At 43.6% G+C, this 13682-nt stretch overlaps 1 protein-coding gene across 1 annotated transcript in view; it reads left to right on the top strand.

Annotated features, from left to right (window-relative positions):
* The window catches only part of WDR7 (WD repeat domain 7), a 376393-nt gene that overhangs the window by 261157 nt on the left and 101554 nt on the right, over positions 1-13682 (top strand). Inside the window, exon 21 of the mRNA XM_062201720.1 lies at positions 3487-3673. Coding sequence (XP_062057704.1) covers positions 3487-3673 — 187 coding nt within the window. The remainder of the gene's footprint in view (positions 1-3486; positions 3674-13682) is intronic.

Raw genomic sequence — 13682 nt, forward strand, 5'->3', positions numbered from 1 at the left:
GATCACAGTTGAGATCCGTTATGTGGGTTGCAGGGACCCAGTTACTTGAGCCATCACTGCTGCTTTTCAGGGTCTGCATTGGCAAAAAGCCAGAGCTGGACCTCAAATCCAGGCCCTCTGCTGCAGAACACTGGCATTTGAAGCACTCTGAGCCAAACACCTGCTCCCCTTTTTATTTTCACTCAGCCGTTTGTTAAAGACCAGTTCCTTAGTACCAGCAGAAAGGATGTGGGCTGAAGGAGCTTGGAGTATTAAGCGATCCAGATTTCCTTCAGAACATCAGTGTCGTTAGTGCTGGGATCAGTAAAGTCATAGGCATCCTATCGATCAACAGGGCTAAAAATCAAAAGGCTTACCCGGAAAGCCTTTTATAACTTGTGTTATTTACCTGTTTTGTTTAGAAGAAGTTGTCAGAGACAAATGTAGTGGGGAAAATATACCCTTCCTAGTACATTTTAAAGCACTAGGACATTGAAATCTGTGTGGGAAGCAGGCTGTTTTTCTTTCTTCTTTTGATGCCCTCCACATGGCCTGCCAGCGCTGTAAAAACTGCCCTGCCAGAACGGCGGGAATCCTTGCTTTATGTTACCTGGAGACTATAATTTGAACTAAAGAAGCAGAGACGCGGCGGGAGAATTTTACTTATGAGGTCATTGAGTGAAGTAGAAGGTGATTTAAGGGGAGGGTGGCGGTGCTCCGGGACCCTGTGTTTCCTGCTGAACTACACATGCTCCCCATGGGGCACAGGCCACAGTGTGCACAGGGGCAGCAGACACTCTGGCGGGCCACTGGGAGGCTGGGGCTTTTGGACGGCCACACTGAATTCCCTTTTTCTACCATTTCATCAAAAGGCAAGTGATCCCAGCCCTGTGCCATCCTTCCGCCTTCATCCGAACAGTGGTGGAAAGAACCAACCAGTCAGCCGCTTGCTGTTTATTTTCGTTCTCAGGAATCATTGTGGGAGTGGTGAGGAAAGTGCCTGTGCAGACACTACCTCACAGGCCCAGAGAGGCCAGCAGGTCCCTAACATTGCCAGATCCCTAGTGATGTCCCCACCTGTAATAAACAGGGCGGTGTGGAGCATAGGGCAGGAAGATGATGATGAAAATGCTGTACAACATTGCATTTGGGAATCTCTCTTTCCCTTTTGCCCTATTGCTTCCTAAAAATACTCCTCCAGAGGGCCATGCCGCTTAGACTGGTGGCCACTGCAGCTGTAGTTTCAGAATGTCTACAGAGAAAAGCAGTAGGAATTTCTCTGCACCTCTTATAACTCAGTTCTTCAAAGTAAAGAATCAACAGCAAAGTGGAAGGCTTCTTGCCTGTTGCACTATCAGTGTGACAAACTGAGAGGGGGCTGTGTCAGAAGCCCGCATGTAGGCCGGCGCCGTGGCTTAACAGGCTAATCCTCCTCCTAGCGGCGCCGGCACACTGGGTTCTAGTCCCGGTTGGGGCTCCGGATTCTATCCTGGTTGCCCCTCTTCCAGGCCAGCTCTCTGCTATGGCCCGGGAAGGCAGTGGAGGATGGCCCAAGTCCTTGGGCCCTGCACCTGCATGGGAGACCAGGAGAAGCACCTGGCTCCTGCCTTCGGATCAGGGAGATGCGCCGGCCACAGCGGCCATTGGAGGGTGAACCAACGGCAAAAAGGAAGACCTTTCTCTTTGTCTCTCTCTCTCTCTCTCACTATCCACTCTGCCTGTCAAAAATAATAATAATAATAATAATAAATTAATTAATTAATTTAAAAAAAAAGAATCCCTCATGTGGTAAAGGCAGTTGTGTTTTGTATTTTAGGTTGCGTGCAAGGCACTGTGCTTGCTGGTTTGGACGAGGCAGTTATATGAAACCCACCTCCTACTCTCAGAGCTGGCAAAGTTGCTGAGGAAAAGGGACATGCCCAGAAATGCCTTTGTTTTAAAATACGTGACAAGGGACACATAAGTGCTGGCAGAAAGTAGGGAACAGCTGATCTGTGTTTTTAAATTAATTTTTCTGATCCAGAACCAAAATAAGTAAACCTTACATACTACATGTACATGGTTAAATCTGCGAGTAAACGAAGTGGGGTTTGGGGCCATTTTTTCAAGAAGGCTTTATGGGTACGGACCTTCTTAGTTTTACCATAGGACTTGCTGGCTCCAGGTCCAGGGCCTCCTTGCAGTTTTCCTGCGGAAGTTGGTGGCTGTGTGTACGTGTGTGGTCCCCTGGGGAAGGGACTGAGGGTTTTCAGCAGATTCATAAAGGGTTCCGTGCTTGAGAAGCGGCTCAGAGCACCCATTTCCGGATACCATAGAGCTTGGCTTTCCAGTGCCCCTCCCCGCCCTTCTCTTCACTGCCATTTCAGTTCATTCTCATTCAGTAGCAGGCGATAACGTAAGATTGACTAAATGCTTTCATTCGTTAGATAGATGAAATTTTGTCATGTATCTTTATTTGGAACACCTGCACGCTCAGCGTATTGTTCATAAGGAGCCCTGCCTGCAACTTTCTGAGCACCCACAAGTTTCAGAAGGCACTTGGCAATGATGCACTTCACAGACATAAATTCATTTACACTTAGACTCTTGGTGAGTGAAAGGGATTATTATCACCACTTTACAGAGCAGGAGACTGAGGCTCAGCGAGGACCTTCCTAAGCTGGCCTCCTAGTAAACTGTGCAGCTGTGGTTGGTTCCTGCCTTCAATCTGAAGCCTGGGCTTCCCTTAGCCACCTTTACTGTCGTGTTCTGTGACTTATGAGCCATCCCTCTCTTCTCAGAAAATAAACACACACACAAACTTCTTCCAGCTGCCATCTCCAGGGTTTTCTCTTTAGAATGTCAAAATGCCTGTTTGAAGTAAATGGGCCTTTGCAGCTTAATTATACAAATGATCAGTATCATTTCCAACAGAAAGGAAGACCTGTTAATTAAAATCTAGACTACTTCATCAGATCAAGATGTCATATTGTGCTATTTTTGGTATCTTTACAAACTCATATGAAGAAGTTGCTACATACTTGACATCGCTGTATTCTACAGTACATACACCAGCAAAGTAGATCCTTCAGGAAGGAGGTTTTTCCAGACTACACATTCTACTTTCTCCTTCCATCACTCCAACGTTGTTTGTTATGAGAGGTGCTACTGATGGGAAGTATTTTTCATATACCTTGTGTTAGGTGCCAAGAAAGGGTAAGAAATACAACATTATATGTTTTGAAACATCTCTGTTTTGTAAAACTTTGGGTAAGGAGAAACATTATAATATTTATATGTAATTCTTATGTAATTAAGCCTCTTTATAATACAGAATATTGTAGTCTGACTTTTCTCTTGAAAGCATAGGACTAAGCCAGCCATAAATGTGAGATCTCTTATACTTTTATCATTAAAAATCCTTCCAGCGGAAAAAAAAAAATCCCAAATGGTTTATATTTTGAAACTGCTTTTTAAAAAAATTACAAAGTTGAAATGACTCTTTCACATTTTGTTCTGTCATTTTAGGCAAGGCCCTGACATTTCTTCTGCTACAGCCACCGAGCCCCAAACTTCCCGCACACAGCACTATCCGGAGAACAGCCATTGATCTGATTGGACGAGGCTTCACGGTTTGGGAGCCTTACATGGACGTGTCTGCTGTTCTGATGGGGCTTCTCGAACTTTGTGCTGATGCTGAAAAGCAGCTTGCCAAGTATGTGCTGAACTCCAGTGAAAACTTGATATTGTTTAGGTTTTGGGTTTTTGGTTTTGGTTTATTTTATTTTATTTTTTATTTGACAGAATTAGACAGTGAGAGAGAGAGAGACAGAAAGAAAGGCCTTCCTTCCATTGGTTCACCCCCCCAAATGGCTGCTACGGCCAGTGCTGCGCCGATCCAAAGCCAGGAGCCAGGTGCTTCTCCTGGTCTCCCATGCGGGTGCAGGGCCCAAGGACCTGGGCCATCCTCCACTGCCTTCCTGGGCCACAGCAGAGAGCTGGACTGGAAGAGGAGCAGCCAGGACTAGAACCCGGCGCCCACATAGGATGCTGTAGCTGCAGGTGGAGGATTAACCAAGTGAGCCACGGTGCCGGCCCCTTTTTTTGGTTTATTTAGTTGGCTTTTATTTTTGGTTTTTTGGGGTGGAGGTAGATTTTATCCATTATTATTTATAAATTGGATGTGCTTAATAGATTGAAAATATACACACCTGAGTATGTGAAATTTTGAATATGAACAATGAAAGGAAGGTAGGTTTCTGTAATTGTAACACAATTGATATTGAGCATCAGTGAATGCTCTGTGAAGTCATTTTCAAATTGTGTTTAATACTGTAAAATATTACTAATAATAGTATACACATATTATGTGGAAAATGATATACATTTTATACTTTATCAGATATGTTTCGATATTGATATTCTGTCAGAAATGTTTTCCTGATAGACTGAGTGGCCAATAGTTTGGAGGTTTACTCCTGCACCCTCATGTTAATTGCTACTCAGCTTCCATGGGGTTTCATCTGGCACACAGTGGTATGGAGGTAGCAGTGATCCAGGAAAGCAGTGGCCAGAGAATAAAGGAAGCAGAAGACCAGCTGAGAGGGCTGTAAAAATGGAGTAAGTGGGAAAAGCATACATGGTAACCAACTGGCTAGGAGTGATGGGGGTGATGGTGCTGGTCATGATAGTAAAGGTTAGTGTTGGCTTACAATGGCCTCCTGATTCTAGAAAGTTTCTGTTGTATGAGTGTGTGTCTATTACATGTAGTGTGAAACTCACCATAGTAGTCATCTTAAAGTATCCAATTTAGTGGCATTAAGTATATTCACAATGCTGTACAAGCATCACCACCATCTAGGTCCCACTAGTGATCTCCCCATAGAGACACCTCATACCCACTAGGCAATCCTTCCCCATTCCCCCCTCTCACCAGACCCTGACAACCACTAGGTTGCCTTCTGTCTATGAATTTGCATATTCTGGATATTTCCTATACAGGGAATCATATGGTCTTTTGTGACTGACTTCTTTCACTAGCATAATGTCTATAAGGTCTATCTACGCTGTAGCATGTGTCATTGCTTCATTTATTTTTATAGCTGAACAACATCCCATTTTATGGTGATACCACATATTGGCTATTCATTTATTTGTTGGTGGGCATATGAATTGTTTCCACCTTTTGGCTGTTGTAAATAGAAATACTATGAACACTCATGTGTAAATATTTGTTTGAATTTGTCATTTGAGTAGATACATAAGAATTCCATATTGAACTTCTTGAGGAACCATCAACTCTTTTCCATAGTGAAGTGGCTATACCATTGTCCATCCCTGGTAATGTTGGAAAGTTCTGTGTTCTCTGCATCCCACTAGCGACTTTTTAAAGTATAGTTATCTGAGTGCATTTGAAGTAACAGAAATTTTTGAAGTGTCCTGTAATACCTCCCTTGATGAAAATGTTACCACCGCTTTGATTTTTTCAGTGAAAGACATTTCATTATTGTCATTGTTAACTTTTTAAAAAAACTAGAGTTCTCTGCCCTTTTCTTCATGATTGTCCTTCCCACACCCCACAGTTCCCAAAGGTTCCAGCATGCTTTGGGCTCATAGTGTTTATGCTAAGTGCTCAGTAAGTGGAGACCAGAGAAGTAGCTGAAGGCTGGAATGGAATACTGTAGCCTTATCTATGGAATGAGCATTCCTAGCCCAAAGTCCCAAGATTGATTGGTAACGGGAGGGTGTTCATTTCAGACTCAGGGTGCTGCCCTTTCCCATTACTCCTCGTACTGCCATGTTTCACGAACTTCACCTCCATCTCTCCCTAGCTTTATGCCCTTCAGCAAATGACCTCACCTCTCTGCACCTACAAGTTGGGACTAATTAAAGAACCTGTCTCATAAGGTTGATGTCAAGTGAAATTATATTTGCAAAGCTCTTAGCACATATTAAAGTATTAAATGGATGCTACTATGTGGTAGTATGGGTGGTGATGCCTTTGTTATGTTCATAGTTTTTGGCAAAGATCAAGAGTAGCCTATTTCTAGCATGAGCAGTTTGGCATAGTGGTTGCCAGGATGGTTTCTGGATACAGGAGGCTAGAACGTTCTTGATGAACTTTAAGGCTTAGGAAGGAATGTGAGCTGAATAGTGTGTGCCAACAATGCAGAGGAACTGACTTTGTGCAAAGCCCCCAAAACATTTTCAGTCTTTTGCCATCCCTATAGCTGCAGCTGCCATGTCACCCTCCATTTTATTTTAAGTTTCGTGTTTAATATTTTGTTTGGAAATAAATTTGCATTAAGCTTATATCAGCAGACATAAAGATCCACTTACGCTTTCTCTACATGTAGTGTGTCCACAGATACAAGCACTGGAGTTTTCAGTAGGTAATTTAAATCTTGCTGTTACATCCTTTTCTGTTGTGCAGATTAGTCTGACTTTCTCTACATGGCTCTGAATAAATGAATATGTCAGCATGTAGCCTTAAGGAGTCCAATGTCATTTTCATCATGATAAATTACATAATAAGCAAGAAAATGTTTGCTTATTAATCTGTAACAAGATTTAGATTGAAAATGGCCTGTTAAATCCAAGACATGCTTGGTACATACTGAAGAGGACTGAGATGTGTGTGCGGGGGGTTAAGTGTGCATCTTACCCTCATGGTACCCTGCTGGGCTCCCCCTTTTTGTACCTGATTTACTGTGTACACAATAACCATGCTCAACTGCCTGGCTTCTGTATGTGATGTTAAGCTTCCTTTATGAAGAAGATTCTATGTTAGACTTGTGCTTTTTAAGATTTCAGAACACATTTATTGAAAAAGAGCAGTGATTCCTTCTTCATTTCCATCCTTGCAAGTTCATGAGACGGGAATTTTGAGGCAGGGTAGCTGGCTCAAAGCTGGTACCTAGTTCTGGGGAACACACATCATAGTGTTGTGCCTGAGCGAGTGCAGAGGAGCACCACACATTGATAAAATTTTACAGTCCTTTCTTGCTGGTGGTGGAGAGTGGACTCATGCCTTAAAGAACTCTTGACCCCGAAGCTCAAAGCAACAGGGTTTATAAAGGCGAAAACCACAAGGAGGGGAAGGGGGATACATGGATGCTAGGGTCAAGCTGACCTAAAGCATATGTGAATCTAATATCAATTACAATTTTGACAATATCAATTACAGTCTTGACATTAGACCAGGTACCAACCTAAATCATATGTGGGACATAGACAAATTATAGTCTTAACATTAATCCAGGTGCAACCTGTTTTAAGCTTGAGTGATCATGCTAGGGAGTTTCTGTGTTCTGCCAAGTGGGATGCAGTGTACTGTTACTGTCTCAGTTTTAGACCATAGATAGTTTCAGACCTTAGTCTCACGGTGGGGGGTGCTTTCTCAAGATGGAGTCTCGGGTGTTCTAAAATGGAGTCCCTGCTGTCAAGGTGTTTCTTCAGTAGCACAGGTCATTTCTGCCTCTGTCTGTAACAGCATCCCCTGTGTTAACTGAATCCTAAGGGGTGTCCTGGAAAACTGCAGGAGGCTGAAGATCAAGAGAGTAGTTTTCCAGAATTGATTACACCGTTATTTCAGAGCTAGGATTTACAATTTTTACATCTTTGAAATCAAAATTGCCACAGTTGTTTTCCATTGTTTTCAGATATTTTGCCAAATTTTAAGCTGTATGTATTAATTGAACAAGCATTTATTGAGAAACTACATGAAAAGGGACAATCTTAAATATTATCTGTAGTTATGAAGTTGAATCAAACAAAGATTCTGTCTGCCAAGCATTTACAGCTCTACAGGAAAGAGATACCTGCAGCACAAAGTGCAGGGGAGAGCGCATGGGCTGGGCATTCCAGGCGTGGTGACAAGGCTCACAGCCAGTTGGGTAACTGGAAGGAGTGTGGGGAGGAGTCTCATTTGAATCTTTCCTTTGAGTGATTACTAGGTGAGAAAGGGAAGACACGGATATTCAGAAGGCTGGTGGCAGGAAAGCTTGCCCAGAAGGTGTTGAATGGTGCCTTAACAACATCCGAGAAAGAAAGTAAATATTGTTTTTCATAATATTACTCATGAATTCCTTGCAGAACTTAAACTAGCATGCTCCCATTTATAACTAACATCATCTCCTTCCAGTTACATCTGGGGAATAGAATTAGGGTCAGAGAAGATGGTTTAGTTTGACCTCTTACTTTAGAAAGACAGGTCTCAGAAAGTTTCCTGTTTTGTTTTTGCTTTTAGCATTTGCCACTCCCTGGCCCAGTGCAGGGATCTGCAGGTGCAGGATGCTGTCTTGCTGTTGAATGCTGGCTTTCCATGAACTTTGGTACTGTGTGCCACATAAGCAAGCTCATTTAATGAGGGTGAAGCCTAAAAAATGGGCCTGATTGCTCCTGTTTTGAATTAGTGGTTAAAAAAAAAAATCTTAGAGAGATGCTACCCTCCATCCACAGGTCCATTATAGTCAGTGAATAAAATAGAATCCAAACCCAGGTGTACCTAACTCCAAAAACCGAAGCTCCTAACGTTATGCCATCTTGCATTCAAAACCTTAACACCCATAGAATTAAACCAACTTATTAAAAGTTCATAAAAGTGGTCAACTCAGAATTCTCAGACTATTTAATATAATTAATGCGATCATCTTGATAAAGGATTTGGTAACTGCTAGAAATTAAAAGCCTTATTTAAGAACCAGCACACTCTTTGAGTATTTGGGCCATGTAGTGTGTCTATTCTTATTTATTTGTAGCATATGGTAAGTAATTTGCCTGCAAAAAATATTTAATAAAGTCATGGAATTTTAGGAATGAAAATCTCCTTGTATAACATTGGGTCCAATGCCCTAGTATGCTATTAAGTAAAAATAATGCTTAGAGAGATTAAACTGAGGCCACACTAGTACTCTCCCACTAAGAGCGTCACTAAGGTCTCCCAGCTCCCATGCAGCTCTCACAACAAATGCCTGTGCCACCCTTTGTGTGGCAGGGATCCTCAAGTAGAATCTTACCTGATGAATTTTTTACATGAATGAGCATAGGCTGCTGGTACAAATTTTGAGCCATCCCCGAGCTAATTGTGGGAAAAATAGGCTGACGCCATGGCTTAACAGGCTAATCCTCCGCCTTGTGGCGCCGGCACACCGGGTTCTAGTCCCGGTTGGGGCTCCGGATTCTATCCCGGTTGCCCCTCTTCCAGGCCAGCTCTCTGCTATGGCCCGGGAAGGCAGTGGAGGATGGCCCAAGTGCTTGGGCCCTGCACCCGCATGGGAGACCAGGAGAAGCACCTGGCTCCTGCCTTCGGATCAGCGAGATGCGCCGGCCGCAGCGGCCATTGGAGGGTGAACCAACAGCAAAAAGGAAGACCTTTCTCTCTGTCTCTCTCACTATCCACTCTGCCTGTCCAAAAAAAAAAAAAAAATTGTGGGAAAAATAGAAACTGATTGGAAGTGGAATAACCAGGACTTGAACTGGCAGGAGTCCCAAGTAACTGCTTAATTCACTGTACCACAATGCCTACTCTGTTCTAATAGCAATTCTCAAATCTCAACCATATTTTTTGGTGTGGAGAAAGGAGCACCTCATGCAAACACTGAGATGCTTTAAGATTCTGTATTTAAACTGCTTTTCTATTCCCATGTTATTTACTTTTAGTAGAGAATTTATAACTTGAGGAAAACTGTATATGTAAATCACATTAGCCTGGTTTTTACTCACTGTAATGTATGCAACATACTTGGAAAAGAAATTTCCACCTTAATACTCAGTGCCCCTTTGGGCTACGCACTTGTACAGTTAAGGTCCCACTTGACAGAGAGAAGTTGAAGATACTTACTAAACTGAGAACAAACACTGTCACTTTTTTTTCACCAGGAAGGGGTCAGATGGAAATCCTAAGTGCTGTAAAATTAAGTGTTCCTTTTCATGATAATTCTAGTCATCTTTGTTTTTTATGGGGACTGTTCAGTGCCCTGTTACTGTTGGCCAAAACTTGCGTGCTATTCAATGATAGTTTAAAAGCTTTTCTCTCAAATATGTCCTTATAGTGTCCTTAATCTGACTGATGGTAACATATGACAATTTCAGATGGTTACATTTAACTGTCCATTGTCCCTAGCATTTCATAATGGGTGTGTGTACTGAAATGCTGAGTGAAATACGGGATCTGTCTTGTCCCTTGTTTTTACAGTAAAGACTGAAACCAAATGTCCAACCTGTGAGTTTGTGTAGCACCTGTTCTGTATTACAGCCAGAGATGAAGGATCAGAAGAGTGAGTTCCCTATTCAAATGCAGATTCCAGAATAAGACAAACATCCCTTTACTTTCAAACCTTAGGTAGTATGGTCCTGCTTCATTCAAATGGAATTCTACATTAAAATGTATCACACACACAATGCACTCATGACTTTAAAGATAACTGCATGTAGAATTACACTCCGTCTGTTGGGACTACCAGATCAATTACTTTAACTTCATTGCCTGGCCAATTCAGTCCAGTAACTGCCTTAAGTGATTTTGGGGGGGGGGGGTGCTCCTGCTGCATTTGCTAAGCCAACTTTATTTTGTATGTAACTACTGAGCTACCACTATGACCAAGAGCTGTACTAAGTACCTTGGGGAGATCCGTGGGACTAGAAGGTATCTCCTCAACCTGCACTGAGTTTACAATACAAACCTATTCCTGAGGCCTGGCAGGATGTGATTTAGTACTAAGGGCCCAGAATACATGGGTTTCGATGCTGGATGTTTTTGTTTCTGTAGGAAGCAAATGGGTGCTCTAGCAGTTGTGGAATATCAGATAGGGAAGGCAGGAGTTGAACAGAGGGGTAGGAAGTGAATGTGCCAGTTAGGAAAAGGGGAGAGAAGCATTAGCAATATATTGGGCCACCTTTGGAATTAACATGCCCTCACGGACATCTGTGTTGAAAAGACTGAGCTGAAAATTAGTGCGATTACATTATGGAAGGCTTAGAATATATACTTTTTGAAGATTTATTTAGTTATTTGAAAGGCAGTTACAGAGAAAGAGATAGAGAGAAATCTTCCCTCTGCTGGCTCACTCTCCAAATGCTACAACAGCCAAGACGGGGTCAGGCCGAAGCCAAGAGTCAGAAACTCCATCTGAGTCTCCCACATGGGTGTCAGGGGCCCAAGTACTTGTGCCATTTTCTGCTGCCTTCTCAGGTACATTAGCAGGGAGCTGGATTGGAAGCACAGCAGCAGGGACTTGAACCAGCACTCCAATGTGGTATGAAGGCATAACAGGTAGCAGTTTAACCCACTGCACCACAATGCTGGCCCCAAGGTTTAGAATCTTAAGTAAAGGAGTTTAGGATTCTCTCTCTCTCTCTCTTTTTTTTTTTTAAGATTTATTTATTTATTTGAAAGTCAGAGTTACACAGAGAGGGGAGAGGCAGAGATAGAGAGAGAGAGAGAGAGAGAGAGAGAGAGAGATCTTCCATCCGCTGCTTTACTCCCCATCTGGCCACAACTGGCCGCAGTGGCTGGAGCTGCGCCGATCCAAAGCCAGGAGCCAGGAGTTTCTTCTGGGTCTCTCATGCGGGTGCAGGGGCCCAAAGACTTGGGCCATCTTGTACTGCTTTCCCAGCCATAGCAGAGAGCTAGATCAGAAGTGGAGCAGCCAGGTCTCAAACCGGCACCCATATGGGATGCCTGCGCTTCAGGCCAGGGCTTTAACCCACTGCACCACAGTGCCAGCCCCAAGGATTTTTCTTAGAAGTGTTAGGGACAGGGCCAGTATTATGGTGTAGTGGGTAAAACTGCTTCCTTGCACCATTGGCATCACTCATGGGTGCTGGTTCATGTCTTTGATGCTCTACTTCTGATACAGCTCCCTGCTAATGGCCTGGGAAAGGCAGCAGAAAACAGCCCAAATGCTTGGGCCCCTGCTATCCACATGGGAGATCCAGAAGAAGCTCCTGGCTTTGGCCTGGCCTGGTCCTGGCCATTGTGGCCCTCTGTTGAGTAAGCCAGTAGATGGAAGATCTCTCTGTCTCTGTCTCTCCCTCTCTCTCTCTCTCTCTCTCTCTCTCTTTCAAATAAATAAATCTTAAAAAACAAAAAGAAAAGAAGGAGTGTTAGGGAGCCACTGGCGGTTTCTTAGCAGGGTAACCATAAAATGAAGTTCAAGATTTTGGAAGATTACTCATGGTCGTGCTTTCCTGATACCTTATGCCTTCGTGGGCTTTCTGCCTTCACACTCTTAACCCTCCCACTTTGGTAATCTGGGTACCTCCATGCCACTACAGAACCCTGACCTCAGGGCAGTCCATTTGTCCTTGTCCTGCAGTCCTGCACGCAGACTGCCAAATACCCTTGCAGGGAGCCCCTCAGAGGTACACACTGATGCCTCTGTCAGATGCTGGGATTTCCCAGCTTCTGCTGCTCACAGAAGTCAGTGTATTTACACGTCTTTGGTACACTGCCTTCTCCATTAGCCTACAGCTTCCCTTCCAGACCCTGCCACCCTGCACCATTTTTCTTGCTGATCTCCCCAAATTTACAAAGCTTTGTGCTGAGATGGAGGAAAGGCGATGTATGGTGATGTCTTTAAGTTGAAGCCAATATCCTGCTGTTAGTTGATTTCATTTGCCTTTCACTTTGTGAAAGACATCTTTGATCAGAAGAAGCATCCATTATACATGTTTTATAGGCCAGGGACAAGATTGGATGTTTTTTGCATCTGTTACCTCTTTTAATCTTCCCATCAACACAGTGGATTAATTTTTTAATGTGCCCATTTCATAGACATTATGCTTATTCAACCTAGGATGGCTGTAGACCACAGCATAAGGGTAAGGTGACATGTTCGCTTGTCACCAGGGCATGAGCCTTGAAAGTGTGTCAGCCACCACCCCACCTCAGCCGCACACACATTTATGTTCATCTCTCTCTCTCCTACCCCAAGCTTCTGCTAAGCTTTTCTCCTCCAGGTAAAGGACAGGGATGGGGGCGAAGCAAGAACTTAGAAGTAGGGCCAAGTTTGCTAGGATCCTGTTTCTATGAGTAGAGCTCTGCTTTCCAACTGCAGGAGGTCCCAGCAGCACATAGCTCGGAGTGGACTGGACTTCTCTGGACTCAGGAGGATGCTGTGAGTCCTGTCCTGCAGGAGCCAGGCCCTGAAGCACTAGCTAGTAAGCAGCACCTTCTTGAGGAGGGTGGGCAGGCACCCAGAGCCACAGAGGACAGCCAGAATAGCACCGTGCCTCTCATTGTTTCTTGGCACTCGGCCCCAGTCTTTCAGCAGCTGCATCACCCACTATCCATGTTTCTGTTTGAGACATAATCTTCAATTCACAAGCTCCATTCAGTAGTCTTACACCTACCTCCCATCAGTAAAAGCAGCACATGTGACACTTCTTGTGTCTTTCTGAGGACTTTTTGTCCCAGTTATGTGACCCCAGTTTAGTTGTTCTCCCTTACTACTTTCTAGCCAACCAACTGTTAGCCATGCATCCTATATCTCCTTTCACATCACATCAATATTGAATAGAACTGTTTAAGTCCAAGTACTACAACACATTTGTGAGTACCTTTCTGAGGGATACAGTCTAGCTATTTTTCCAGCACCACTGAGTTTAGTCATGATACTAATTAATTAGTTTAGTTAACCACAATATTGTCATATCCTTTTCCTTTTATTTTATCTAAAGGTAGCTATCATGAAAGACATTATCATAGGTGCCCCCCAGCCCAC

Source organism: Lepus europaeus, chromosome 9 (assembly GCF_033115175.1).
Source record: "Lepus europaeus isolate LE1 chromosome 9, mLepTim1.pri, whole genome shotgun sequence".
Classification (NCBI taxonomy): domain Eukaryota; kingdom Metazoa; phylum Chordata; class Mammalia; order Lagomorpha; family Leporidae; genus Lepus; species Lepus europaeus.